This window comes from Corvus kubaryi, unplaced genomic scaffold (genome assembly GCF_017639235.1).
Source record: "Corvus kubaryi isolate FWS band 111438036 unplaced genomic scaffold, C.kubaryi_AGA036_p1.0 134, whole genome shotgun sequence".
NCBI classification, from domain to species: Eukaryota; Metazoa; Chordata; class Aves; order Passeriformes; family Corvidae; genus Corvus; species Corvus kubaryi.
In genome coordinates, this window is record NW_024580668.1 from 188101 (window position 1) to 214508 (window position 26408).

At 37.4% G+C, this 26408-nt stretch overlaps 1 protein-coding gene across 4 annotated transcripts in view; it reads right to left on the reverse strand.

The window, feature by feature from the left end:
• SULF2 (sulfatase 2) overlaps nucleotides 1-24850 on the reverse strand; it is a 124708-nt gene extending 99858 nt beyond the window's left edge. The window contains exons 1-2 of one of the 4 annotated variants that reach the window (XM_042044254.1): nucleotides 24529-24620; nucleotides 4482-4548 (exon numbers count right to left, since the gene is read on the reverse strand). Coding sequence is in view for 2 of the 4 variants with exons in the window: in XM_042044241.1 (XP_041900175.1) it covers nucleotides 24529-24843 (315 nt within the window). In the remaining 2 variants the exon portion in view is untranslated. Of the gene's footprint in view, nucleotides 1-4481; nucleotides 4549-24260; nucleotides 24296-24528 lie in introns of those variants that run through there. The other 3 variants (XM_042044241.1, XM_042044232.1, XM_042044270.1) reach the window with 3 other exon arrangements.
• Nucleotides 24851-26408: the final 1558 nt, after the last annotated feature.

Consider the following 26408-nt stretch of genomic DNA (forward strand, 5'->3'; position numbering starts at 1 on the left):
CGATGCACAAGTTTCTGATAGTGACTGATGGTGTCTCTCACATACTACCTACAGCCAAAGGAAAACATAAACTTTCATTCGCTCTGATGAAGTGCAATTGTATATATTACCAGTGTAGATAGCACAGATCTGCAAGGAATATAATATTTGCCATAAATCCTTGAGTTACAAGCCAAAAATACCAATTTATTCTGGCCTAAAGGGTTCCTCTCTGTTTTGAAACACTTGTATTTTTCAAGCATCCAACGTACACATGGGGCAGAGATGTAGAGAAAATAAAACAGAAAAAGGAGAAAAAAAAGACAAGTATCAAAAGAGACCAAAATACCCCAAAATAGCAGGGACCAACAGAATGTTTACTCAAGCAGAACAATGAAGAATACATTTCCTGCACATCAGAACAATCTTGCTAGACCAATTTTAGTGACTGGGTGTATGAAGCTGTCAAAAATTACAAGCCAAGCCTAACTTTTGTATGTCATATATATATATACACACACACACACATACAAACACACAGAGATTTCCTAGCTTAAGTGGGCTAAAACCAGAGGAGTATATATTTCTAATGTCAATCATTTTAAACATTGTATATGAAGTTCCAGTATCCATAAGAAACACATATTAGTAGAGATCAATGTATTACACTTGCAGAAAGGCGAAGTTAAACACATCTAAAGAATAAAATCCCTGAAACTCCCGTTTTTAATCTGTTACTGTAGTAAGTAAATCTATTAAAAATATATAAACTGTACACACAAGCATGCAAAATGGGTATCTAATATTAGAGATACATACCCATTCTAGATTCTCAATACCATTTGCCTCTATCAATAATTGTCAGCATAAAATTCCCATTCCTGGAAGTGTTCAAGGTCAGGTTGACGGGGCTCTGAGCAAGCTGGTCTAATGGAAGGCATCCTTGCCCATGGCAGTGGAGTTGGAACAAGATGATCTGTAAGGTCCTTTCCAACCCGAATTATACAGTGATTCTATGATTCTGGGAAAATATAAAACCCTAATTTTAAGAACTTAGGTTGTAAGGTTATGGCAAAAGTTCATGAGTAAAAGAACATTAATGTTCTGGCATTCAGTTAGTTCTGGTTACAATACACTCAAAGGATAACTGTTCAGAAATCTCAGTATCCTTCCATAATGCAAGAGTACAGAAATAGTCTGGTTTCAAAATGGATTTTTCCAGAATATGATCTGGATTATTTGTGTTAAATTAATTGATATACAAAGCAATTGTAGGTGTGAGAAAAGTAGACACTTAAGAAGATACTTTTGCCAGTCACAGAATCTCAGAATATTCTGAGTTGGAAATAAGCCACAAAGATCATGAACTCCAAATCTGAAGTGAAAGGTCTATAAGGGATCGAACCACGGTGTTATTAGTACCATGCTCTAACCAACTGAGCTAATCAGATTAGGTCAATAATATAATTAAGGAACACTAAGATTACTAAATGCAATTTTATACAAATAGTAACTACAGACATCTATCAATAGCATTACTTGAATCACATTCTACAAATATGCCAATAAAACCTACTCTTATCCATAGGGACAAGCATCACCAACTTGAAATGCAACCAGCTTCTGGATAGGCACTTAAAAAAGCATTATCTCAATGGGAACACCATCATCTAATCCTGCTCTTGTCCTACTCCCTCCAAGTGCCAAGATGCGATATTTCAAAAAAGGTGAAACCCTCTGTCACCCTGATAATACATGTTCAGCCAAAGCATGACAATTTACATACAGGTGACATCCATCATTCTTCTTCATTTCTAGAAATTATCAATTTACACCTGCAGATGAGGTTTGCATCTAATGACTTCAGCATTACTGTCAAACTCATTTTGAATTATATTTTTGTGCCATACATCTGACAAACTTCCTACTGTTGTGAACTGCCATAGCAAGTGAGTCAGTTAAGAGGTATATACTTTATACTTGTATCTTATTTAGCACTGCAGTTATTTCTTTTTAATGTCATGGACTGTATCTTATTCTCAAAATGGGGGAAAGCTCAGCTTCATATTCATATCTGCTCACAGTTCTGACAACTCCCTCTAGTTTTCCCTCTCAGGCATCAAATGTGCACAGATGTACCATCTCTCACGTCTTTCAGAAGAAATATCCTATTCCAATCTCTGCTACCTTCATTTAACCTCACACAGCCACCTCCCCTTCTCCACTTTTCAGTCTCTAATCACAAATGCATGGCTGATAGCCATCTTTCCTTCAAAACTGTATCTGGGGATAGCCAACATGTCAGACCCACAAAATGAACTCATGCTTTTTTCTTTCTGAGAAACTGAATGTTTCTTTCTGAGAAACAAACCTCCCCTTCTCTCAAGCTGACAAATTAGGATCTTTTCGTCACATGGCTACCGTCTCTGCAAACTGCTAATGTCTCAATGAGAGCTCAACTAAATAAATCATTCAAAATGAAAGAGCTGCTTAAGCTGTGACCTGAAACAGCTGCTGAATTTTTAAATGTTCACATCCTCCCCTCAAAGCAATGAAACATTCTGTATAAACAAACACCAGCTCTCCAAACCTGCTGGGCTATCAGAAAACAGGGTTAAGAATGAAGCATGGGAACTGAATTAGCAGGGACAATTAATTTTTCTTGAAGGATCGCAACACTGCCATTAATTGCCTCGAAGTGTACAGAGTATAGGAACAGCGTCAATAATAACTGATGTTCAAATACCAACTGTACTCATATTTTAACCACATACCTTGCATATTGATTTTGACACAAATGTGTATTACAGAGTATGATATTTTTATTGTGAAAATCCTTTAAGACAAAAGGTATACTTGTGAGAAAATGTCAGCGTTATTCTGTGTACATTAACAAATACCTACTGTACTTTCCAGTAGTTGACACAACTGTTGTTCCCACTTGAACAGACATTTTTCTCCCAAAATAGAAAACCAGTTACAGATATTTCTCTACAGGAAGCATCTGCTATTTTTCATTAACTTGTTATTCTGAAGTTTTGCAGACTTCAAGACAGTTGGATGGGAGGGAAAAGAAAAATCCAAATTATTCTACATATATTTAAAGGCTGAAACTATGTACTAATTCAACAATATTCAACACAGCATGCTTTATTCTTTCTAGAAACATTCTCAAAAAGGCTTTAGCCTTGCATTTTAGGAAAACACTGTGATATGAGGTAGGTTTCTTTTTTCAGTATTGAGCATCTGCAGTACCTGGAGAGATCACAATGTCTTGTTAAATTCTGCCTGGAAGAAAAGTGGATTGACAGAAGGTACTTGAAGTCTGCACTCTGTGTTGAAAACTACTTGGCAGATTAATTGTTGTCCTGCTCACAACTATTAGGGAGCACCAAGAGGAGAAAAGAGGAAAAGAGGCAGATGATAATTAAAAGCTTGGTATTTTGTTTCAGAGTTTTTAGATATATTGTTTAAAAAGAAAACTGTAACAGGATAGATTTCAATACACTAAATATGTATTGAGATCTTGGGTACAGTAATGGAATCAGTACCCATAAACAGCCAGCACTAATTTCCTGTAGTCCATACCCCTAGAGCTGTATGGCAATATACATTTTAATGTTTAAGAAGAAGGTTTTTGAAATTCTATCCATCAGGCTAAACAAGTAGATTCACGAACGCCATTAATAGTCATGTTTAAAATATCAAAACCCAACTCTGTTTTTTACATATTTGCCTTTTAAATACAAATCTATTCTCAAAATAACATACTGTTTTTTCCATTAGTGTTTACACTTCAAACAGAACTACTTTCAGGCACAAATACAGGAGACAAGCTTCTTCATACCATACCCATATTATAGAATATTTATGCAAAGTATTTTCAGACCTTTGAGACAAAGAGTGGTAGTATCTAAAGTGTCCTCAAGTGCCCAGAATGTAAGCAGTGGCTGTTAACCTTCCTGCATGTGTCAAAGTTGCACTGAAGAAAGAAATCAAACACAAGAGCAGAGTCTCTGAAAAGTTCGGTTAAGTAATTGAAATTAAGAACCGTTAGGGAGGTAATTTCTTTTCTATGAACAGAAGTATTTCAGAGATATTATTTATTATGATATTCATCAAGTACTATATGAAATCTTTGGCGATAATTCAAAATATTTTTTAAAATCTTTTCCCTTTTTGTAAATGCACGTGCAATGAGAGTCATATTCGGTGAAGAGAATTTCTGAAATTTCTTTCTGAAATACTGTTTCAGAAATATTTCAAACTTTTTCCACTGTCTGTTGTCATGCTTCCCTACCTTCACCTTAAAAAGTTAATCACATAAAAGTCCATTGCATTGTGAGGTACGCAGAAATTATTTGTGATAAATGAATGCATGATGCCAGATTGCCCCATCAACAAGAGGGCAAAATTAGTTTTACTCACAAAACTTAATCTGAACACATACCACATGAAAATATTATCCAGAACACAGTATAATCAACTCAGTATATTCTTACCTGGTCTTGAAGGAATTCAGGTTCAGCCTTCAATTTGAAAAAGTTCTTCCTGGCTTAATAGCAGCAACTGAAAATTTGTACAAATTAATAGAAACTTTAGCTATATCTATACAGGAATAACTTATCTCATTAATTTCTTTTTAAACACAAGAGATATTGCTGAGTTTAGGATTTGAACTATCTGAAAAGCATATACCCACCCTTTCAAAAGCTTGCAATCTGGTGCTTCTCAACCACTAACCAAGAGAAGCAATTCCCCTGTAAATTTATGAATAAGGGAATTACACTGTGTGTAATTCCAATCTTCTCAGTCACAGTTGGTTTTTGCCTCTAGCAGTAGGAGTACTCAGAGTTGAAATAGGGAAAGGACCCATGGAGACCACCACCAAGTCTGAAATCCTGTTAAACAGCTAACAATACCAAAACTAACAGACCCTGACAGAATAAGCTCATAAAAAGAAAAGAGCAGGGACTAAGCTGTGGGGCACTTCGGCTCCCTTTATACATAGAATTCCCTGTACTCTCAGATGACTGAGAGAAAAAGTTCTCATTTTCAAGATGCTCCAGTCAGTAGAGAGAGAGGGATTTAATATCTCACAACTTAAAATTCCCATTGTTTCAACTTAATTTTCAAGAAAACTAGAACAAGACAGAGGCTGTATTCTACTTCTCCTGCTGCCGTAAGAAAAAGAAACCAAAACAAAAATCCCAGGAAAACACAGGACACATTTTTATCATTTAAATTTAGGCACAAAGCCACATTGTACCAACATAACAAACCACAACTTCAGTATTATTTCTACAGAATCACTTTTTCTTCCTCACCCTTAAAAAAAGAAGGGCTGCAGTGCCCAGTAGGATACAATGTGGCAGATCCTTTACATACAGGCTCTTAGAATAGAGGAAAAGATTGGTTTAACCACCAGGTAGAATATATGCAAAGTCCCGCTTGGGTGGCAGTGGTTTCACAGCAAGCAATAAAGCTTCCTGCCACAGGAATGTTTTTATTATGTTCAATGTATTTTAGAGGTAACAAGGAAATGAGGACAGACAACAGCATATGCCAGTTCTTCCCAGTTGGTGGAGGCAGCTGATCTCTAGCAAAATTGCAGAACATACCCAAGGCATACACCAAGCATGCTTATTTGGTGTGGTGCTCTAAGCCACCTGATTGAACAGACCAAGTTCCCAAGAATCTGTTAATGGAAATTTCACCTGTCCCTCTTGATATTGCATATTTGTAACGTATAATCATCCAGAAACAACTCTTATGTCATAAGAAGTCCCAAACAAAAACAAGTGTCTGAATCAGTGTCCTATAACAGCCCAAAATTCCACACTCCCCCACCAAACCCATCTGTCTGCATGGCCAACGCAGGACTCAGGATTGCTGCGGAAGTGTTTCTGTCTGCTTTTTGCAGAGCACTCAGTAAGTTGTTTCTAGATGCTCTTGCTGCCACAGGCAAAACAAAAAATAAGTACAGATTTTATCTCCAAAGGAAATCTGTGGTAAAAACTTCAAGGAACAGACAGCGCAGAAAGGATTGGCTCTAGAGCAGCTCAAGGCCTCACCCTGTAAACACTCGATGTTCTAATTGTCAGAAAATGCTCAGGTTGTTTTGGATTATGCATTACTTAATAGATCTGTGACACAGACAGTATGAACTGCTACTACAAATTGGTGTGAATAATCATTCCACCTTTTTCAACTGACTGTTGTATAATTTCACTTTCTTAAAAAGAATATATACTTCATGCATGAGCCCACCCAGGTGCCAGAGAATCTCATTTGCATCAGAAAAGCGGTATTCAGATCTGCCCTTAAGACAAGATCTTCGTTATTATTTTGTGGTTATATTCAGACTTATTTGCATAACACAGCCATGCAATAATAGAATTGCATCAGTTACAAACTTCCCTACCAACATCTGTACTGGTTCTACTTTAATTTAAAGCATGAAAAAGAAGGGAGCTCCTGGGAAGCTGCCAGCAGTAATGTCCTCCTGCACTTTAAGCAAATAGCTTGTTTCCTCCACAGGAGACAGATCAATACTCAAGAAACAAAACAAAAAATCAAGAAAAGCTAAAAGCTTAGTCATGTAAATCAGGGTGGAGGAAAAATGAAAGAAAGCTCCTCATTGGCATTCTACAACTTCTGCAGACCCCCATGGCCCATTAGCTAATTTCTGTTAAAACACAGAGCTCTGGAATAATAAATGCCAGTGGCACATTTCTAAAGGTTTGTGGTAACTGAAATAAACATGTCCCTGTTCCCAGGACACCAAGAGACAGAAAATTAACCAGAGGTTAACTGGGTCATTAGCTAGAGCACAATATAGGTCACTGCAGATTTAATTTAGTTTGTATTCGGCTAAAGAATCAAATACAGCGACCAGTTCTCACAGCAGGAAAGTAAGTAACTTATCAGCATGCTGATGTATCTTAGATACCAAGGCACCATGTCTGTCATGATTCATACCACTTTTAACTAATTTCACATTATTTTGATGAAACAAAGTACACTGTATACACACACATGCATACAGCTTAAATGGTTCTGAATCTAAGTATTCAAATACATGCACAAATACTGAATATTTAACATTGTATACAGTCTGGGGTTTTGTCTCCCCCCCTTTTTTTTTTTACTACACTGGAAAATATTTAAGTAAGCTTTTCCTCCAAAACAGGGTTTGCAAGAAAGTAGTCAAAACACAAGTCTAAAAAAAATGTTATGTGGGTTAAGAAAAAAACCCAAACCATTATGTTTTAATGAGTCTGATCAACACCTAAATAACATATGCAAGTATTTTGTCTCAATACAGTCTCTGACGAACAAAATACCTCAGCAGCTCTAACATAAGAGGTCCAACAGCCCAAACATTGCAAGAATTGGCAATACTAAATAAACATTTAGAACCTGTTTGTAGCCAACAGATTTGCATCAGTCTGCACTAAAGAAGAGGGTTTGGAAAGACTGCATGAATTATCGAGAATCCTGCAGTCATATCAGGTTAAATTGAGAGACTACCAAGCAGGTCTAGGTTAGAGAGAACTAAAAAGATCTTAATTTCCATGGCTGCTATCATGTTTATAGCTAGTCCCTTGTTCTTAACATTCTCCTCTCTTCTGCTGCTGTGCAAGGGAAAAAACCAAAAAGATCAGAAGCGGCAGCAGACAAGGTGCACTAGTAAATAATTACATATAGAAAACAAACTAGAGTAGTTGAATGGTGTGGGTGTGCAGACCAAAATTTTAGGTGGAACATGTGGCACTAAAATTTTGACTTAAAGATAAACTGAACATTTTCCTTCTAAGATGCCATTTTAATCTGAAATACTCCATTTTCAGTAAAAGTAACCAACAGGTAATAAGGATCCAGAGTCAACAAACTCCTATTCAATACAAAACCCAAAGTTAAAGTGAAAAATAAGTAAAAGTCCAATCTGTGCTAGACTTGAGAATAAGTTTTGCAACAAGGGTGACCCCTGCACCCAGGAATTTATATAACTAAACCAGCAAATTACTAGGCAAGTATTTCTTTACCAAAAAATGAATTTGAAAATAAAATAATTCCATTTGAATATTGTAGCTTCATCTAAATTGTATTTTTCACACCACATATAATTAATCAATACCTAAATAATGCATTTTTGTACATAAACACAGTATCTTCTCTTGCTCAGATGGCAACAATTGAAGGGAGGGGTGGGGTGAGGGGAAGAAAACCCTCTCTTACCCCTAATATCAAGGTTGCAAACATTTACTGCTCAGCAGCCAAAGGAATGATTTCTGCACACCCCAGCCAAGCATTAGAACAAAACTATGTGGTGGTACAAGCCTATCCCCTTGCAGCTCTCTGAACAGCCATTTCCATTTACAGCAGCTACATTTTCTACTTAAACTGAGGTCACTGTCCCAGCTCCGCTTCAGCTGAATATCCCAGGTAGCATGTTTCTGTCCCACACCAAGATTCCTGCACCTCCCACTCCTCCCTGACCTGGAAACCTCCCAATGGCCCCCCACATATAAGAAACCCACACACGCACCCACCTCAAACACTTAACTCACATAAACATATTGATCTCTGAACATATTGATCTCTAATGTTACAAGCCCTTGAGGTCAAACTACAGGATTTGCAGTAGGTAGGCACTGCCAGTCAGAATCGAAGTCCCAGAAAGGGATCAGGATAGCAATGGTGAAGAGGATAAATGGCAGAAAAGCCCAAAAGCTTCAAACTTTTCTTTATGTCCTTTCACCTGTTTCTCCCCTTAACTTCATATAAAGGTGACTTTAAAACACCTCATCTTATCTCCAAAAGTTATTCTGCTTTGCAATAGCATGTGTTTAACCATCTTAAAATTGTCACTCCAATAGTTTGATTGTAGCAACTACACCATAGGGCTCTGTATCTTCTCTATTCCATATTCACTGTATGAGTATTACCATACTCTAGCATTTGCATTCTAAAGTGATCCAGTTCTATTTGATGATTTGTATTTATTTTTCACCAAATTCCTAAATTATCATTAATAAATTTCATTGAATTATCAGTCTGCAGAAAACAAACATTTATCTGAAAATCAACAGGTCATCTCAACATTTGTACTAAAATTAGTTGCAACAATTGAGAGAAGGAACTTAACACCATACAAAATTTGGCAGAATTTTGAATCCGACCTTATTTTCTTTTTATAGAGTCCCTACTGTCCATAAATGGGACTTTTTAAGCCATATAATAGCTTTTTTTAAAAAAGAAAAAAAAGTCTACCTTACAAACATTGGGAAAAAGGAAGAAATTGAAAAAAAGACTGAATCAGAATCAAGCTGAGCTCAGATCCAGCTTACAAAAAGTCCAAGTGGCCACACTTAATAACTGTCTTAGATGAGTAAACTAAACTAAAGATTAGAGTAAGAACACATCTGGACAATTTCTTGAAAGTTTTGCAGACACTTTGTAGATCTCAGCATTTTGGTTTCCTGCATCTTTGCTCACTCACAACACGAGCACACGAAATTCACGGGACATGATTAAAGTTCAGTACACCACAAGAGGTTTTACTGAAGCTTCCCAAAATTCAGTCTTTCCTCCTTCTACAGTTAGTATTGCTTACAATACATCCACAGAAACAAAACAAGTACTTTAGGATGTGAGTACTTGAGCTTCAACTGATGGCAGGTAGTTCTTACTGGTAGAACAATGTTAAACCAAGCAACTGTGTATCCCATCATCCTCCATAAATATGGTTTTCCCACCTGTTCCCCAGTTTATAAGCTTTTGTAAGTATGAACGGAGCAATTTTATTTTGCTCTAAAACACTCATAAGAAAAAGAAGTGAAATTTATGATTTTGGTATCTTTTTTCCAATCTTGGCAATATTAGAAGAGGTTAAGATGCATGTTTTCTGTGACAATACTTGAATCCTTAGATTAAAGATTAATAATATATCACACATGCTGATGAATGCATGATTCAGGAAAGACACAAACAGCAAGTTCTATTTAAAGCTTTGCAAGGCATGAATAGAACACTAAGATGTACACAGTGGAAGGTAAAAAGCCAAAGGTACAATTTTCAAGAGAAAAAACCCTGCCCTCATAGAGGTATAAGATCACAGTTTTCACAACAAAATGGATGTATAGCTAATATATTAACAAACCACAGCTCAAAAAAACAAAGGTGGCAAGGAACAGCCCAATATCAGCAGCCATACTTAAGAGAGGTTTGCATATCATTACAAACTCTTCTGCTGTTAGGTGATTTTCTGAAAGCTCCACCTGCTAGAAATTAAATTATCTCATGAATCACTTAATTATCTTGCACAACTGTAGGAAAGCTTTAAAATCCCAGTCTAAACAGCTCAAAGAAAAAAGCAAAATAACACTCTTTGGTTTTGCTCTTAAGTATAATGGATTTCAAACCAGTGGCGTTGATTCACTTTTTTTTAAGTAGGTTGATCTTAAGGCCTTGAAACAGGATTAGACAGAATACAAAAATAAATAAATCTAAAGCAGTAACTTCAAGACTTTTAATTCTCTGCAGCAAAGTATTTATTACATGCAGCTTTCCTAAAATTCAGAAACATATAGCACCTACATTAGTAACTTATAAACCTATCACTTTTCTTCACTTCATGCAAGCTACAGAAATGTGTTCTCTTGAGAACTCTCATGAGTTCTCTTTCCAAAACTTGCATCAAGATCAGAATTGAAAATAAAAAAATAAAACCAGTGTTTAACAAAACTCCATTCTGTAGTACTATTCAGTCTAACTTCATCATCATGTGAATGTACAATTTCTGCAGCACAGGGTTTCTAGAGCAGATGATGTAAAACATAATAGCGTTTAGACATCAGAAGAACCCCCAAACAAATCATCCCCCAACACAATATGGTTTCCACACCATATGCTTTAGTGTCATTGTTTGGAATTTGTTTTCACCCCAACCTCCAACAGATGACACACAATGTTCAGTAAAATCTAAAATTTATAGCCAGCTAAATGTTACTACACTCCTGAGACTTTTTTTTACAACACAGTAAATCAACCCATAAAAGGCTTTCTGGGAAAATAGTTTATTAAGTGCCTCAGCTCTATGCCTACTAAGAGTCAAAGAAATCCTTACCATATTCCAACTCGAACACAATAACCTTCACAATATACCAGACACATTCATAGGTCATCAGATAAGCAATTCTAATTGCTGCTGCTTCTGAATACAAAGTTTACATGGGACTTAGAATACAGTTTTAAATTAACAAGTACTGTTCTCCTAAATCACAGAGAATCATTAAGTGTTTTCTTTCATTGGAAATGTTATGTTTCAACCTGACATTTTTCTAACAATTTCCTCTCTTTTTCAGCTGTCTTTTTTATTAAACAATCCTATTCTAATCATAGTCACACATATATCCTCAAGTTAGTTCCCTTCTCTTCATACCACCTTATTGATCCATACTCAACACAGAGCTCAAAATTGTGAACTACCACCCAGAAGAAAGCTTCAAAATCTTTGTGAAAAGCGCAATCCAAACATAAATTGTCAAGAATTGTTAAAACAGTAGTACAGGCTCAATTTAGTGAAAACATACATTTATAGGCAAAAAAAATCCATCAAGATTACCAATTGTGACACGTAAACCCAGTAGAACTTGTAGAGCCATAGGGACTTCTCAGTATCATACCTCTTTATGTCTGTATTCTTATTACACACTAGAGTGCCTATTATCAGCTGCAACAAGAGCTAAAACACTGAGCTTGACAGGTCTCTGTAACTGCCTTGGTGTAAGAATAAGAGTACTGGATTAGGCCAGGATGTTACTTAGCTGCAGTGGTCCAGTACTATCTTTACATTTGAGATTCTTAAACAGGTAATTTTTAATTAGATCAATAAAATACAAGCCAAGTTATTTTCCAACTTCTGCTGATATAAACTGAGGTACTGCATTTTTCAAAATGTTTTCACCACCTTCATTATATGCATGATAAAACCACTTATAAACCCACCCCAAAATAAAGTCTTGAAACAGATACACAACATCCTTGGCCTATTTAGTAAGGCAGAAATGGATAACGTTGCGCCCCCCACGACGTAAATATGAATATAGCTAGGAAAGTGGCTACTGCTGCATGCTCCCTCTCTTCTTTTCTGTCATGTAAAGAGACTAACCACTTCGAAATTGTCACACAAGTTTTTCTAAAGAAGGAAAGACAAATCAAGTTACTCAAGTAGAAGTCTACACATTGACAAATCAGAAGAATTTGCAGCAAAATTTGTACTGGAAGTGCTTGTATTGGAAGTGATTTTTAGCTCAGCCTTGTATTTTCTGCAACTTAGGCACCACGAATAGGATTACTGTAATACAATGATTAAATCCTACTTCAGAAATAAAATGACAAGTTCCTATCTGCAGTAAATAATTTCAGCTTGGAACTCCATTTAAGGCTTCTACCACAAAGAACAGTTGACATCTTCTGCAAGAGGCTTCCACTTGAAGTACAATAACTTCTCTGTTAGTGGTTTCTACAGAATACATGCTTGCAAAGGAAAGAAGATAATACAGAACAACATTTTTTTCTTTAATGACAGATAATATAATAGAACAAGTAAACTTGGACTATTTCCTTCAGAACACAATGCAATACTAGAAATACATTTAACCAAGTGGAATCAGACACTTACTCTTCCTAAGGCTACTGTAAAAGCAGGAACAGAATCTGGGATCAAATGTTGAAAGGAAGCTCTTCCCCAGCTGATGATCTTTCCTTCTGTGTCGGCCAAGTACAGAAAATGAATACAGCAAACAATTTGAATACTGGTTTGCAGTATCAAGGTCTATTCTAGGTTATAACCGTTCTAGAGGTAGCCAGAGTTCACTCAAAGGTAAACTGATTTATAGAGGACATTATTTTTGCCTTTTTTTCCCCCCCCTTGATCTCCCCACAGATGATGATTCATTTCTTCTGACTGATTCCTCTACTGGAAACATTTCTTCAGCTTCTCAGAATAGTGACATGCAGGATTACACAATACAATTTTCTGGGAAGCCGACATATGCTCAAACATTTCATTTGCATTGACTTGGACTTAATAAGCTTAGTTTGTGTTGTGTAAAATAAATCAAAACTAGACAGTTCATTTTCTCACAGCATATATGGAAGGGAGAGGAAATAGCAAAAATGAAGAGTATAAAAACTGGCATATTGTAGTTCAGTGTTTTAAAATCCTAATCTGCTAATTGTAACTGAGACTATCTCACCAGAAAATAAAAATTAGAAGTGTGATAGAGAGTCAAATTAACTGAGTCACTGAGATAAATCCAGAGCAGATTTTTTTAAAACAGAGACCAGATGTTCAAAAGACATTTAACTGTCCTTACCTATGACACTTTCAAATTTTATTTCAGGTTTGGTTTGGGGATTTTTTTTTAAATTCAAAAGCACAACTGAAAAATTCATTTAATACTACACCACGTAACTACACTGCATTCCTTAGGAGGTGACATATGTGCTACACACAAGTGTCAACGAGGTATTTAAATTTATATTGCTACAAACACATGTCTATAAGGATAATCAACACACTGGAAAATTCTGACCTTGGTTTAGGTTTGTTTTAAATCAACACCACTTTGCAACAGCTGTTTCCAATGGATGTTAGGTGCTCAGCACCAACCATCTTGCCCTAAGAGGCTGCCTAAAGTGTGTTTATTTAGTAATGCAGAATAGCATCTAACTACACATTAGCTGATGAAGATGAAGCAGCTTAGCATACACTAACATTTAAATCAAGACCTCAAATTTAGTGTTAATAACTTCTCTGCTTCTGATAAAAAATTTCCTTACCACATAGTCCCCTTTTTCTTCACACATGCAATTAAAGCAAGGGACTAACTTAGCTTTATTCACCACAATAGTCACAGAAAACATCAGAAGCCTTCAAAGTTTTAGCTTTGCCCTCTTTTGACTCTGGGTTCACTAAATAACTTTAAATTTGTAACACATACACACAGGCAGCATGCCCCCACACATACCACCTTCCAGAAATTAGTATTATGAATAGCTCATAAAGCCTGTTTTCCCTTTCTAGCGGCAATGCCTTAAGTTATTAACAAACATTCTTTCTGCTTTAAGATGTCATTCATCAGAATAGTTGCTTTCAGCTTGGCTTGACTGCTCACTAATAGTTCCAAAAATTCCTGTAGTGTGAAGCCAGTGTCAACAACTGTAACATGGCATTAAATACCAAGAAATGGTTTTCTGTTATGTTACAGTGGCAGAAAAGACCTATTTTATCATTAGTTATCTGAAGAAAAATCTGAAAATAAATCAGTTTCAAGTTAGCAGCCTCACTATGCTTTGGTTTTTTTCGGAACACTATGTATATCATAGTTTTAACTTGGTTATCTTCTGAAGTCTTCACAAACATTTAAGATTTTCCTAGGTCAGTCAGCTGGAGAGAAGAAAATAAAAAAGATTCCAATTTGAAGACATCTTAATTCTGAAATTTCATTTGGACATCCAATTTGTATAACTCTCTGCTTCCAGTGAAATCAATACAACTTCTGAGATGAAATTTCAACTCCCCCTCAAAAAATTAAACTGAGATATCCAAATGTATTTATGAAGCATATAAAAATCCATTATCCTGGTCTACAAGAGCTAATTCCAAGAGTGCAGAGACTCTGCAAAATCCAGAGTACCTGTGCCACAGAGCATAGCTCCATTTAAAAATACCCAAACTAGCTCAAAGTAATTTAAGCACATTAGAACAAAAACCTACCAAACAGATTCATGCAGAGCTCTGATCAGGTCACTAACACAGGTAACACTGCTTCCAGTACTCAAGGAATCCCATTTGGAGCTAGCTTAGTTATACTGCATTATACAGAGTACCTGTACCTCTGGTGATCCACAGGCAAGGTGGCTAAGTGCATCTGAGGCTAGATTTCCAACAGCATCCGAGGCTAGATTTCCAGGAGTATCCAACTAACAGCGGGGACAGAGAGGAGCATGCAACAAATAGCAAGGGAACATATTACAATTGAAAATGGTGCTGATACCTTCCTTGCCATCAGCTGTACTTGTTAGCAGACAGCATCACCTAAATCCACAGTATTTTTGCCCCTTCCGCAAGATACTCCATTCCATCTGTGACAAGTCAGGAAACAGGATTTGAGGCAGTAGATCCAACATGGGGACGTTACAGTAGATCTATTCTGGAGTTTTTTTCCATTCAAGGGAAATCTTTCATTTCTTACCTAAAAGCAAAATAGGAATGGCACAGGACCAGAAGTAGCCATGCATTTGGCCTATAGGAAATTATTTTAGAAGTATTTGAATAATAGCAAATCCAAGAATTAGACATCTGTAACTTTTAATTCAGGTAAGTTCTACTGCTGGCTCTCAACCTACCCTAACAAATCCAAGTATCAGCATCAATGACAGGAAAAAGAGGAAAATGCCTTGCTCCTTGCTGTTCAGCATGAAGCTTCAAACAGTCAGTGCTCAAAAATCACTGCTTTACAGCATAGTAGAAGTTAAGACTGTAGGCAAGAAGGACCTACTCTAGAAGCTTTGAGTCCAATTCCAAATTGAAAATTGATGGGCAGAGGTCATCCTGTCTGCAAATCAGACAGCTGACTCTCCAAACATAAATATTATCTCCTGCTCAGGGAGAAAACTGCCATTATGCTGGGTTCTTGCAAAGGAATACACTTCACCAAATACAATCTGGAGTTATTCCGTTTCTTTGCCTTTGGTAGTGTTAGCTTCACCTCTGGCAAGGGCTTTTTGGAAGTGGGCATTACTAAACTACCTGGTATTTGACTGAAAACAGAATTAAATATCCCTTTGCAAAGAGGGTTATGCTTATTGTTCACGCTTATCATGCAGGTGTCCATGTATTTAAGCTCCATTTCATCCTGTGTAAATTCGTACCATATGTTGCAAGATTTGTGCCCAGCTGAACCAGAATATTTTTGGCAAATACAGACAACTTCTACTGGGTTTTAAGACAGCCCTATGAGGCAGACATTAGGTTTTTAAGCATCAGTAGCTCCCAATAAGCATCTTGAATGCTCCAATTACTGTCTCATCATTGAAGATGCAGAGAATGCACATGTGGAAGACTACTGAAAGTTATTAACATGATAATGTTGGTAGCTGAGCCTTTGCCCTGAGATCAAAGAGAACAGCAAAATTCAGCATGCAGATGATGAAAAACACTTACAGTCCTTGTATGAGTATTGAGCATTAAAACTTTACTGTCTGGAAAGCCGGTTTAATGTTGATTCAGGTAAGAATAAAAATACATTCAAGTGCAATTGATAGTAGAACGTTTTCCACTTACATATTTTATATACACGCATGGAAAAAGTCAATTTGAAGTAAGTATTGCAAAGAGTTTATTTTTTATCTTAGAAAGGAAATCTGCCTTTTAACTGTTCTCTTCCTCCTCTCTTGCAGCAGATTTCCCTTCCTATTCTCTTGTAGCAGGTTTCCCCTACACACATACACATTTCTCATTCCTTAATATCATACCAGTGAAAACTAGAGGAAGAAAACTTAAAATCCTGCATAAAGACGAGCACTTATGTATTCTGAAAAGTAGGAAAGGTACTATTGCCTCTTCAAATCTGACACAACCAGACAACGGCTCACTTCTAAGTGCTTCCTCCTCCTATCACTATGCTGATTTTGGCCCCAGCTAGTTTTGTATCTACTTTCCTTGATACTATTAGCAGCCTGAAAATAAGCAAGTGCTCTAAACCCAAGAAGTTGAATGTAATTTCAGATGGTTCCGTCACACCTATCTCTGCCACCATGGCTGCCTTGTCTTCATTCTACACCAGGAACATGGAATCAGACACAGTGAAACATAACCCACAGCATAAATACATTCATCCTGCTAGTGATACTCCAAGACTGAGAAACCAGGGCTATCTGAATTTGGTGAGGCACACAAATCTAAATAGATGTTCCATAATTGAAGGAGTTCTGTTAACACATATAACAGAATTTTTTTTTAAAATACTCAAAATAATGCTTATTAAGAGAATTCTGTACACAAATTTTATTAAGCAGATATATGATATATGGGAAAAAACTCTTGGAATTAAGCTCTCTTCAAACTTAACGTGCACTACAACCCTGCTAAACAGAGGGGGTTCTAACAAGTAACTATGCTTTTTAAATAAGAACGTGGGAAGCATTATATATTTACACCTTAGCAATATGCAGTCAAGTCCAACCTGATCACAGAGGGCTGATTCAAAAATAAAAGGATCACTGGAGTTCAGCCAGCTTATGCCTTTGCACCATAGGAGAAAGGAGGTATATAGAGATCTTATGACTGCCTAACCTGTTAAACTTCTCAAAAGGTTTCACAACTTTACTGGGTACTCAATTCCAGTTCTTGGAAATGCAATGTGAAATGCAGAAGACCACATTAGCATCACAAATACATAGTGCATGTTCATAGTGTAAGCTATAAAATATTGCCAATTTATTTTGAGGACCCTCTGCCCAAGACCACTAGAAACAAGTCACACAGCAGAGTATCTTTTAAGAGCACAGCAGAGAAATCACAAGCTTTCTCAGTCTTAGAAAGATGGAATTCTGTTTGGCTTCTCACCTAATTCCAGGACACTCAGTCTTCTCTTACCGGGGTAATAATTATTTTAGATCATAGATAATTTTGCTCCTTTTCTCTAGATCCCTCCCAGGGAGTTGATGTTTCCAGGATAGTTCCTTAAGAGGAGAAAATGCTGATATGTGACAGCTCCTAACAATATGAGACAAAAACCAATTCCTCAACCTCTACAAATATAGCCAAAGACTTAAATGAGGGAAGTACTTCATTTGAGGTTCAGCTTTTACATGCTACTAGTGCCAAGGTACTCCTCCTATCTCCTGGAACCAAAATATGAGGCATATATGCTGCCTCGCTATGTGAAACTTGCCAAATTCAGGCTCTATTACTGTGCCCCTTCTCCCTTTACAGAGCTCAGCAAGTGTTTCTTTAAAAATCTAAGTCTTCATTTCTTTGACGATTCTGCCTTGCTGAAGAACATTTTGGTGCATGAAACACTTGTTTCTGGATCAGACTTGCCAAGTTTGGTGTATGGTGGTATAGCTTAAATGCATTCAAATGACCATGAAAATATCAGATTGTGCTATTAGTTATCTTAGCATACATCATTAACTTTGGATTCACATCCTAGAAAAACTTGCAAAAAAATACACATTCAAGAACAGAGGTATCAGACATTCTATTCAATGGAATTGATCTGTTCATTTTTGAAAAATAAATGAGCTCTGCTCTTGCATTGTGTTTAGGTTTTTGTTTTGTTTTGTTGTTTTGTTTTGTTGGGGTTTTTTTTAACAGGTCTTTAATAAACCTACAGGATTGCTATTTGCAAATCTAGTTTCCAGAGGAAGGGAAGAGAGATATTTTTGCTAGTTAAAAGTTAAATCTTTCAGTAATTCTTATTTTTAAAAAATTTAATTTAACTGTTCTTTTAATTGCTTGTAACATCTCCATTCTTGCAAAGACTGACAAAAATTTTTGAAGTATTTGAAAATTATTTTTGTGATTTTGAAAATGACTAACTATCAAGGCTGTCTGGTTCTTTCCAAACTGCATATTACAAGATAAAAGCAGGATGAACTCACAATTTAGTTTTAATGAAGTGCTGTACTTTTAATGAGATAAATGGCAGTGGCTGAAATACAGTACTCAGTCACACTTCAGAACATTGGTGCAGGTGCTATAAAATATACTTATAAATTGTGCTAGATAATAAGCTACTCTAAATGCATCCGATTGTTGAAGCTTTTATGTTCTGTAGGTAGCGATGTTAGTACTCCAGTGTGACACTACAAATCCTTGCTCTGCTAGAGACAGGAAGAGTAAATGTCACAAGGATTATCTGAAACTAGATTAAACCTTTCCCTAAAGCCATGGTTAATGCATTCATCAATTAAACATGTAAGTTAGTATTACATATAGCCATCTGATGGAAAAGGACTTAACAAGTGAACTAAAACTGTTAAAAACAAAAACGTAAGACAGTCTCAAAATTTTCCCGAAGATTACAAGAGGAGCTAATTGAGACTACAACACTTTCCTACAATGAAGTGCTGGACTACTTGCCTCACAAAACCAGGACAAATTCCAATTCAACAGCAGTGCCTGAAAGAAAGGAAGACACCAACACACATGTCAAGTATGTAAAATAAGCTTTTTTATGGAGGTGAGAAGAGATAATAAATCCTTCATTGCTTAAAGGGGAACATTTTTGTCTTGCCATAGAACAGCTTCCCAAAGAATATTTACATTTTTCTACAACCTGTAATTTTCTCATTTATCATTTGTCAGGGCCCAAAGATCTTTTGCTGCACACAGGATGTTTGCACATGTTTAACGATCATTTTACCAAAGAAATGTCACAGTCTGAATAAAATAAATCAATTAATACCGTTGATGTTGCTAATTTAACACCATTAATATCACAGCGAGCAGCTACAGAACCGACAAGGTCTTGTATCATATCTAAGCTCTGCTGGTTGGAAGTCTGTTCTCCAGCAGACAGCACTGAGAAGACAGTCCATGGAAATATCACTGGCAAGGTAATTCAATAGAATTTTTAATGATTGCTTTGATCTTACAGTTAAGACTATCAGACAAGTGTGACTAAAGACAGATCATTAGATAGAGATTTAGATGTACTAGTTAGAACTCATTTATCTACATTCTTACAGATGCCTCCACTTTCATCAGTGTGCTAGGATCTGGAGCAGTCAGAAGACCCTAACCAGACCACAGAATCCACTGCATCATGATATTGCTAGATGTCCATCATGAGCTAAAGATTTATCCAGTGAATTAGAAGGCAGAAGACACATTGCAGTGCTGTCTTCAATGGCAACTAAACTGCCTCACCCTTCTGTAGGCACAACTAAGTTACATTTTGTAAAGTAATTTGTGTCTGCACATACTATCTATGGAAAAAGCCTTCTAACAGCAGAAACATATTTTTCTCTAAGCCGCTCAAGTCTTCTATACTGACTACTTCTCCCTCTGACAAAAAAAGAATGACAAAGGAGTCCAGTTATTTAGGAAGTCCTTCAAAGGATGCTGTACTGTAATACAAAGGAAAATAATAAATTAATTACTAGTTTTCTTATCATGCACCTACCAAGTATTTGTTGCTGGAGAAGTATTGAAACTTTAGTTCTTAGGATTTTGGTACCTTAACTTTCCTTAGAAGCAAGCTGTGATTTCCCAGACTGCATATTTCAGTCACAGAAGTAAAATGTATGAATTTAGGATTCTAATATTAAAGTTATAAAAACAGAGCAACTAAAACCCCACCCTAAAACACCCTCCTGGCCCGTTTTGACTTGTGTTCTTTCTGTCCACTAAAAGGCAGAAACTCTGGGGTAACATGCAAAAAAAGATGCACCAAGACCTTCATATTGTTAGCACTTCAACCATAAAGACACAATTCAGAAGAAAAATATTAAATATATAAGCAGACCTAAGAAAATCTATATAACAGGTCAATCAATCAGGACTTCCAGATACCAAAAACCCGTAAGATACTTTCCTTATTCAGTTTCCAGATTGAAAATAACATCAGCTTCTGACACAACTCAGCACCTTTTAGATGCACAATCTTCCTTTCCCAAATATTACTCAAAAATCGCAAGTTCTTATATACAGTGATTTAATCTATTAAGATGGAGATTCATAGTCAATGATTCAGTCATGGAGATTATCAGAACTGTCAGATCATAGTAGAACCACACTTTACAGTGCTTCCTACCTCAGGGAACAAAAATTTCAGTGTTTCACAACACCTGCTGCCTAAAATCTTCAAATAAGACAGGCAATTCAATTGCTTTCCTTTCAGGAACTAGGAAATAAGGTGCTGCCCATTTCTAAATGAAATATGTCTTTCAGGAGCAATGAAACTTCATCTAATATTTATGTCATTTCTTGAGAGGTGTTGATACTTACAGTTGTTTACCCATCACCACAAAATTGCAACCTTCATTTCAGAATACTACATACAGGTTAGCGACAACTAATAGCCCGATAGACTAATTTTATTTTGACACTCTATCCCAATAATCCATTAAATATGGCTAATCAGTACTAGTGATTACTCATCAGAACTTTTATTTCAGTTCCACAAACTGCTTAAACTCACTGAACTTAGAGATGCTATTCTGATTTTACTGCGAAAGGTGAACTAATGCTGGAAAACACACAGAGATATAAAATAATAAAGAAAAACCAGAATAACATTTTTACGGAATTCAGAAATATTACACAACATTTTTCTTCCTACAGAGGTCAGCCACTAATTAGCTTAAATCCTCCCTTACTGAACTTCTACTATCATTTCAGAATTTCTTCCCACACACCATTTAAGTAAAGGGTGAGGAAGGGTGGTGGCGACAGGTAGTGGAGAAGCAGTTAACCAGCAACAAACTACATGGAGAAATTCAGACAATTTCCAAAGTTAAACAAAAATCCAAGCGTGTAAGAAACTCATTTAAATGGGAAGTAGGGGGGAACAGGAAAAAAAAAAAAAACACAACAAACCACAAACAAATAAACAACCACACACACAAAATACCCAACCAAACAAAAAAGACAAAGTAAACCCCACTCATTAAGGTTTTCAGGTTTCAAATTAAATCATGGTTTGTACTAGAATAAACCCAACATATTCTCAAAAACATGAGCATACTGAACATCCATTTTATCCGTAAGCATATATGCCATTCTCTATTATGCCCACTCCAGCCTGAGAAATTGACCCAACATATTGATAAAAAAATGAGAACGTGTTCTGTCAAGAATACTGCAAGAGACAATTGAAAAGGCAGGTTTTATCTACTCTTCATGAAAATTGGCAAAGGTATGGAGTATTCTTCACAGAAGTATGATCTCACTGAAATCTTCAACCAAGATTCTCTGATGGGTTTGTAGAAGTTCTTGATCTTACTTTCACTCAATTCTAAATTTCACAGTAAGACAACATCTTCAGGTGGCTAAGAGAAAAAAAGTGAAAAAAATACTGTGCTTCACTGAGGAGTTACAACTATTTGAAAAATATTTTAATCATTTTATGCTATCTACACCGAAGTAAGTTAGAGATATCTGGCATTCAAATTAATTCTAAAGCAATTTTGAAGGGAAGGTAAAATATAAATTTGCACCAAGTTGTAGAGTTTTTTGATATTAGATATTAAAACTAGCATCTCAAAAATACATATTTCTACTACACCACAGAAGTGTTTGCTTTATTCAATCACCTTCTCTCCCACAACACAGAAAGCTCTTACTCATTTATAAACGCAAATCAGTTATACTTGCAAATTTGATATCGCCAAGTCTGTTTGAATTATTCTTTGTAGATAAGCAACCATAACTCTTCCAACCTGAGATCCTCATAACAGAAATGCTCAAAAGGAAGTTACAATAGTGAAATACACAGACTTTCTTAAAAACAAAACATCATCTATTTCAACTTAACATCTTGTTTAATTAAATAACATCAGCTACTTAGGTAAAAAAAACTAAAGACATTTTCCTATGCATTTAGAAGAAATTATGGAGAAGCTGGTACTGAAAGGGCAAACTAAGCAAATGAGTTTATGCAGTAAGGACGAACTCTTTCAGCTAGAAATTACCCAAAATAAGACTCCTTGCAAGGAATCTAATGAAGAAAAAAAAAACCAAATACAAAGCACAAAAAAACCCCACCAAATATTATATAGCCAAAACACAAGCACAATAAAAAGTTTCTTTTTTTTTTTTTTTTTCAAATATCCAAGTCCAGGGGAAAATAAAACCATTAAAGGATTTGAGAAAAACACTCTGTTTTCTGAATGAGACTAAAACAAACACATACAAACCCCTCCACATTCAAATGATAAAACATCCACGGTAGGGAAACCCTGTGATACCGGAGACCTGGCCTTGAATTCCATGATTTGTGTTGAAGAATGTACAAAGTTCACCTAACACTCTAATATAGATTAAAATAAAGCTGTCCTACTTATACTAATATTTTGAGCATTTTACTAAACTTCTCTCATATTCAATTTCCCTACCCCCCCAAAAAACTAAGAAGAGCAGCTAAGCTAAACTGAGACGGTAGCAGGGACAGTTTAGATTTTGAACAGCACACTTTAAGTTTCACTGCTGTAGGACATTTTATGAAATGCAAGGATTAATCAAAGTCTGTGAAGAGGATTGACTCTGACTACTCTAATAACACTTTTAATCTAAAAAATATCCTTATAGGTGTCCATTTTACTTTCACATAATGAGAAATTCAAAAGAAACACTGAACATTAGCAGGGGTAAACTACAGAACGTCTTCGTGCAAACTCATTGAAATTATTTTTGGAGAGGAGAGAGGGAAGGAAAGACAATTGCTATGCATATAGCTATCACCAAAGCAATCACTCCAGTTGCATCCTTTGGAGAACTCAGCCACCTTATATTCTAGTCCTAAGTTCTTAAATCATGGCCCGCCATGCTTTATATCTCACATGCACTGAGAATAAAAGCTATTGCACTGCAGATTAATTTTGGAACTCAGCTGCCATTTAACCAATTAAAGGGCTTTTCACAACAACTCTCTGACAGCATAAGAAGACATTCACTATTAATGGGGGGGGGGGGAAATCCACAAAAAACCAACAACTTATTGCCATGGTAAAAGTTTAGGAAAAAACATGGTATTTTTACCATTAATTTCCTACTGAATTTAGCATTAGCCACAGAAAAGCATGATCACATATGCATTCATTCACATGTCTGAAGGCAGGAGAAAACACGGGAGACGACACAGATGCTGCACCTCTGCATGCTTTAACGTCCATAGAAAATTCTAAAACAAAACAACAGCAACAACAAAAAGTAGCTAATTAGAGTCCTACTTACAGCTCAGACAGATTTATGCCTGGTGTCTTGCACGGCTGTTGAACAGCCCAGCACAGGGCTAGAGATCAGAAGTTTTTAGTACAGCACATATTATTTGCCACTGCCTCACGGAGTGACCTTGGGCAAGTCACTTCCCCCACATCCCAGCTCCCCACCTGACAGTCTGTCCCCGTCCCCCCCTCCGCACTGAGCGCCGAGGACCAAAACCCGGTAATTACTCGCTACAAGTGGCTCTGCATCGATGAAGCTGGAATAAAGGGAAAGGGGGAGCGGGAATAGGGAGCGGGGGTGTCCCCTCACCTACCGAAAAGTCTCCCCAGCATGGATTCCGTCTTCCGCTCAGGGGAGAATCCCCCCACCCCTTCCCCGCTTCCCTAGTGCACCGGCTAGGCCAGAGAAGGCGGCAGCTCCGGCTCGCCCGCCCCAAGCCCGGGCAGCAGCCGCAGGAACCGCGCCCTGCGGGCCTCGCGCCCTGCGGGCCTCCCGCCCCCGCCGCCGGAGCAGTCCCGGCAGCCCCGGCCGGCTGCGCGCGGGTACGGTGCCACTCGCAGCCCCGCCGGGCGGGCACTCACAGGTGACTGCAGCCGTGAGAGACGGCCGACGTTCCGGAGCGGAGGTGGTCTCGGCAGCCTCGCTGGAGGCGAGGGAGCTGGGATGTGGGCGCTGCGCTCCCGCCGCGGAGCCGCCACTGCAGCCCGCCCTTCCTCCGCCCGGGCCGCGCCGCTGGCCAATGCGGGCCGCGCTAGGAGCCGGGAGCCGGCTTGAACCATCTGTTGCGAGGCGCCTCCTCCAGCCCTTAGCCGGGGGCTCCCACCCAAGCGCAGCCGAGGAGGGGGAAGCCTGCAGGGAGCCTGCGGTCCCTCCAAGGCGCTCTTCACCCTGCGCATCTCGGGGACTGCGGCTGTGCCCCGCCTCCTTCCCCCCGCCAGGAATCTCCCCGTCTCAGGGCCGCCGCTTCTCCCTCAGCGCTCAGCTCCCCTCACAGCGCCCTCAGCGCCCGCCCGGACAGCCGCCTCAGGAGTGCCAGGTGGGGCAGCGAGAGGGACGGGGATGTCAGGGAGCAAGAGCTGCAGGTGGAACTGATCCTCCTCAGGTGTGCAGGCGATAAAGTCCCGACCTGATAAAATTTTTGTACTTCCCACCTAACAAGTGGGATTCTCGACATGGAATGTTGCACGGAGAAATGTGTCTCATCCTGCTTCAGTGTCAGAAACCGGGCTAAAATCTGTGTTTAGACTTAGACATCTCTTGTGAGCAAGCTCTCCCAAAAGAGTCAAGTCTCTTTCACTATTTAACGGGTTTGAGTTTTAGCCTTTCACGTTCCCAACTGGAGGGTTTTCCCAAAAACAGGAGGACAACCTATGTGCCCAGGCCCTTATTTTGGGTCTCCACCGCACGTAACAGTAGTTGAGATACTTGCAGTGCAGGTGTAAACTTTCACGAAAGCAGAGTGATAGTTCGTGTTTTACTTCTCTTTTTGTATTAATAATTTCCTTGTTACAGGCCTCTCTGATCATGCTTTTTAACTAGGTGCCTATCTTTTCTGTTGATTCTGCAGGGAAATAAAATCCAGGGAATAAGACAATAGCTTTATTCCAACAGGTTCTAGAGTAATATTTTTAGGAAGTCATGTCAAGAAAAATATGCAAATTTATGTCAACTTTCAACAACTTAAAGTTAAGTAAATAATCTTGAGATTCATGCTGTGTAAAGTAGAAAAGGTACTTTTTAAAATGGGTTATACAAGTTCTAATTTAGTCTCTTTTTTTTTTTTTTTTTGAAACCATCAGATTCTTATTTCTCACCAGAGCAGTGTCAAATTACATATTTAAAACCAGAGCATGGACTAGACACTATTTGCAGGGCTTGAGGATTTGACATATAGTATTATGTAAATTTTGTGGTGGGGTGAATGTCAAAGGGTCAAAATAAGCTGGATAATCTTGTAATTAAATTAATCATAGCTCCTTTTATTATAAAAAAATATGATTTCTGGAAGTAAAGCCAACCAGCTGTATTTTATACCAATGCTGTTATGACATGGCTTGTAAGTGGTTCAACATGTTACTCCAAATAAACACTTTCAAAGATGGGATCTCTTTCTTGCCCACCAAGAAAGTTTTATCTTTGTATTAAAGGTGCTCAACAGCTTTACCTTATTATTACAAAAAAGTCTCAAAAGTACACAAAATTAAATGATTGCAGTCTTTCTTAGGAGACTCCAAATGGATAAAATTTTGTCCTCAATATGCATGTGTAATGCCTCTAAATCTGAAGGGACGAATTGTCACTACAAGATATTTTTAAGGAACAATTTCTATATAGTTATAATTACCAGAATGATAAATTGGTTAGTGAATCTTCCATTAATCTTACAAAGCTATTCTCAAGCCTAAGTTAATTCCATATATATTCTAATCAAGACTGATCATAATAATTTTGTGAGATATTG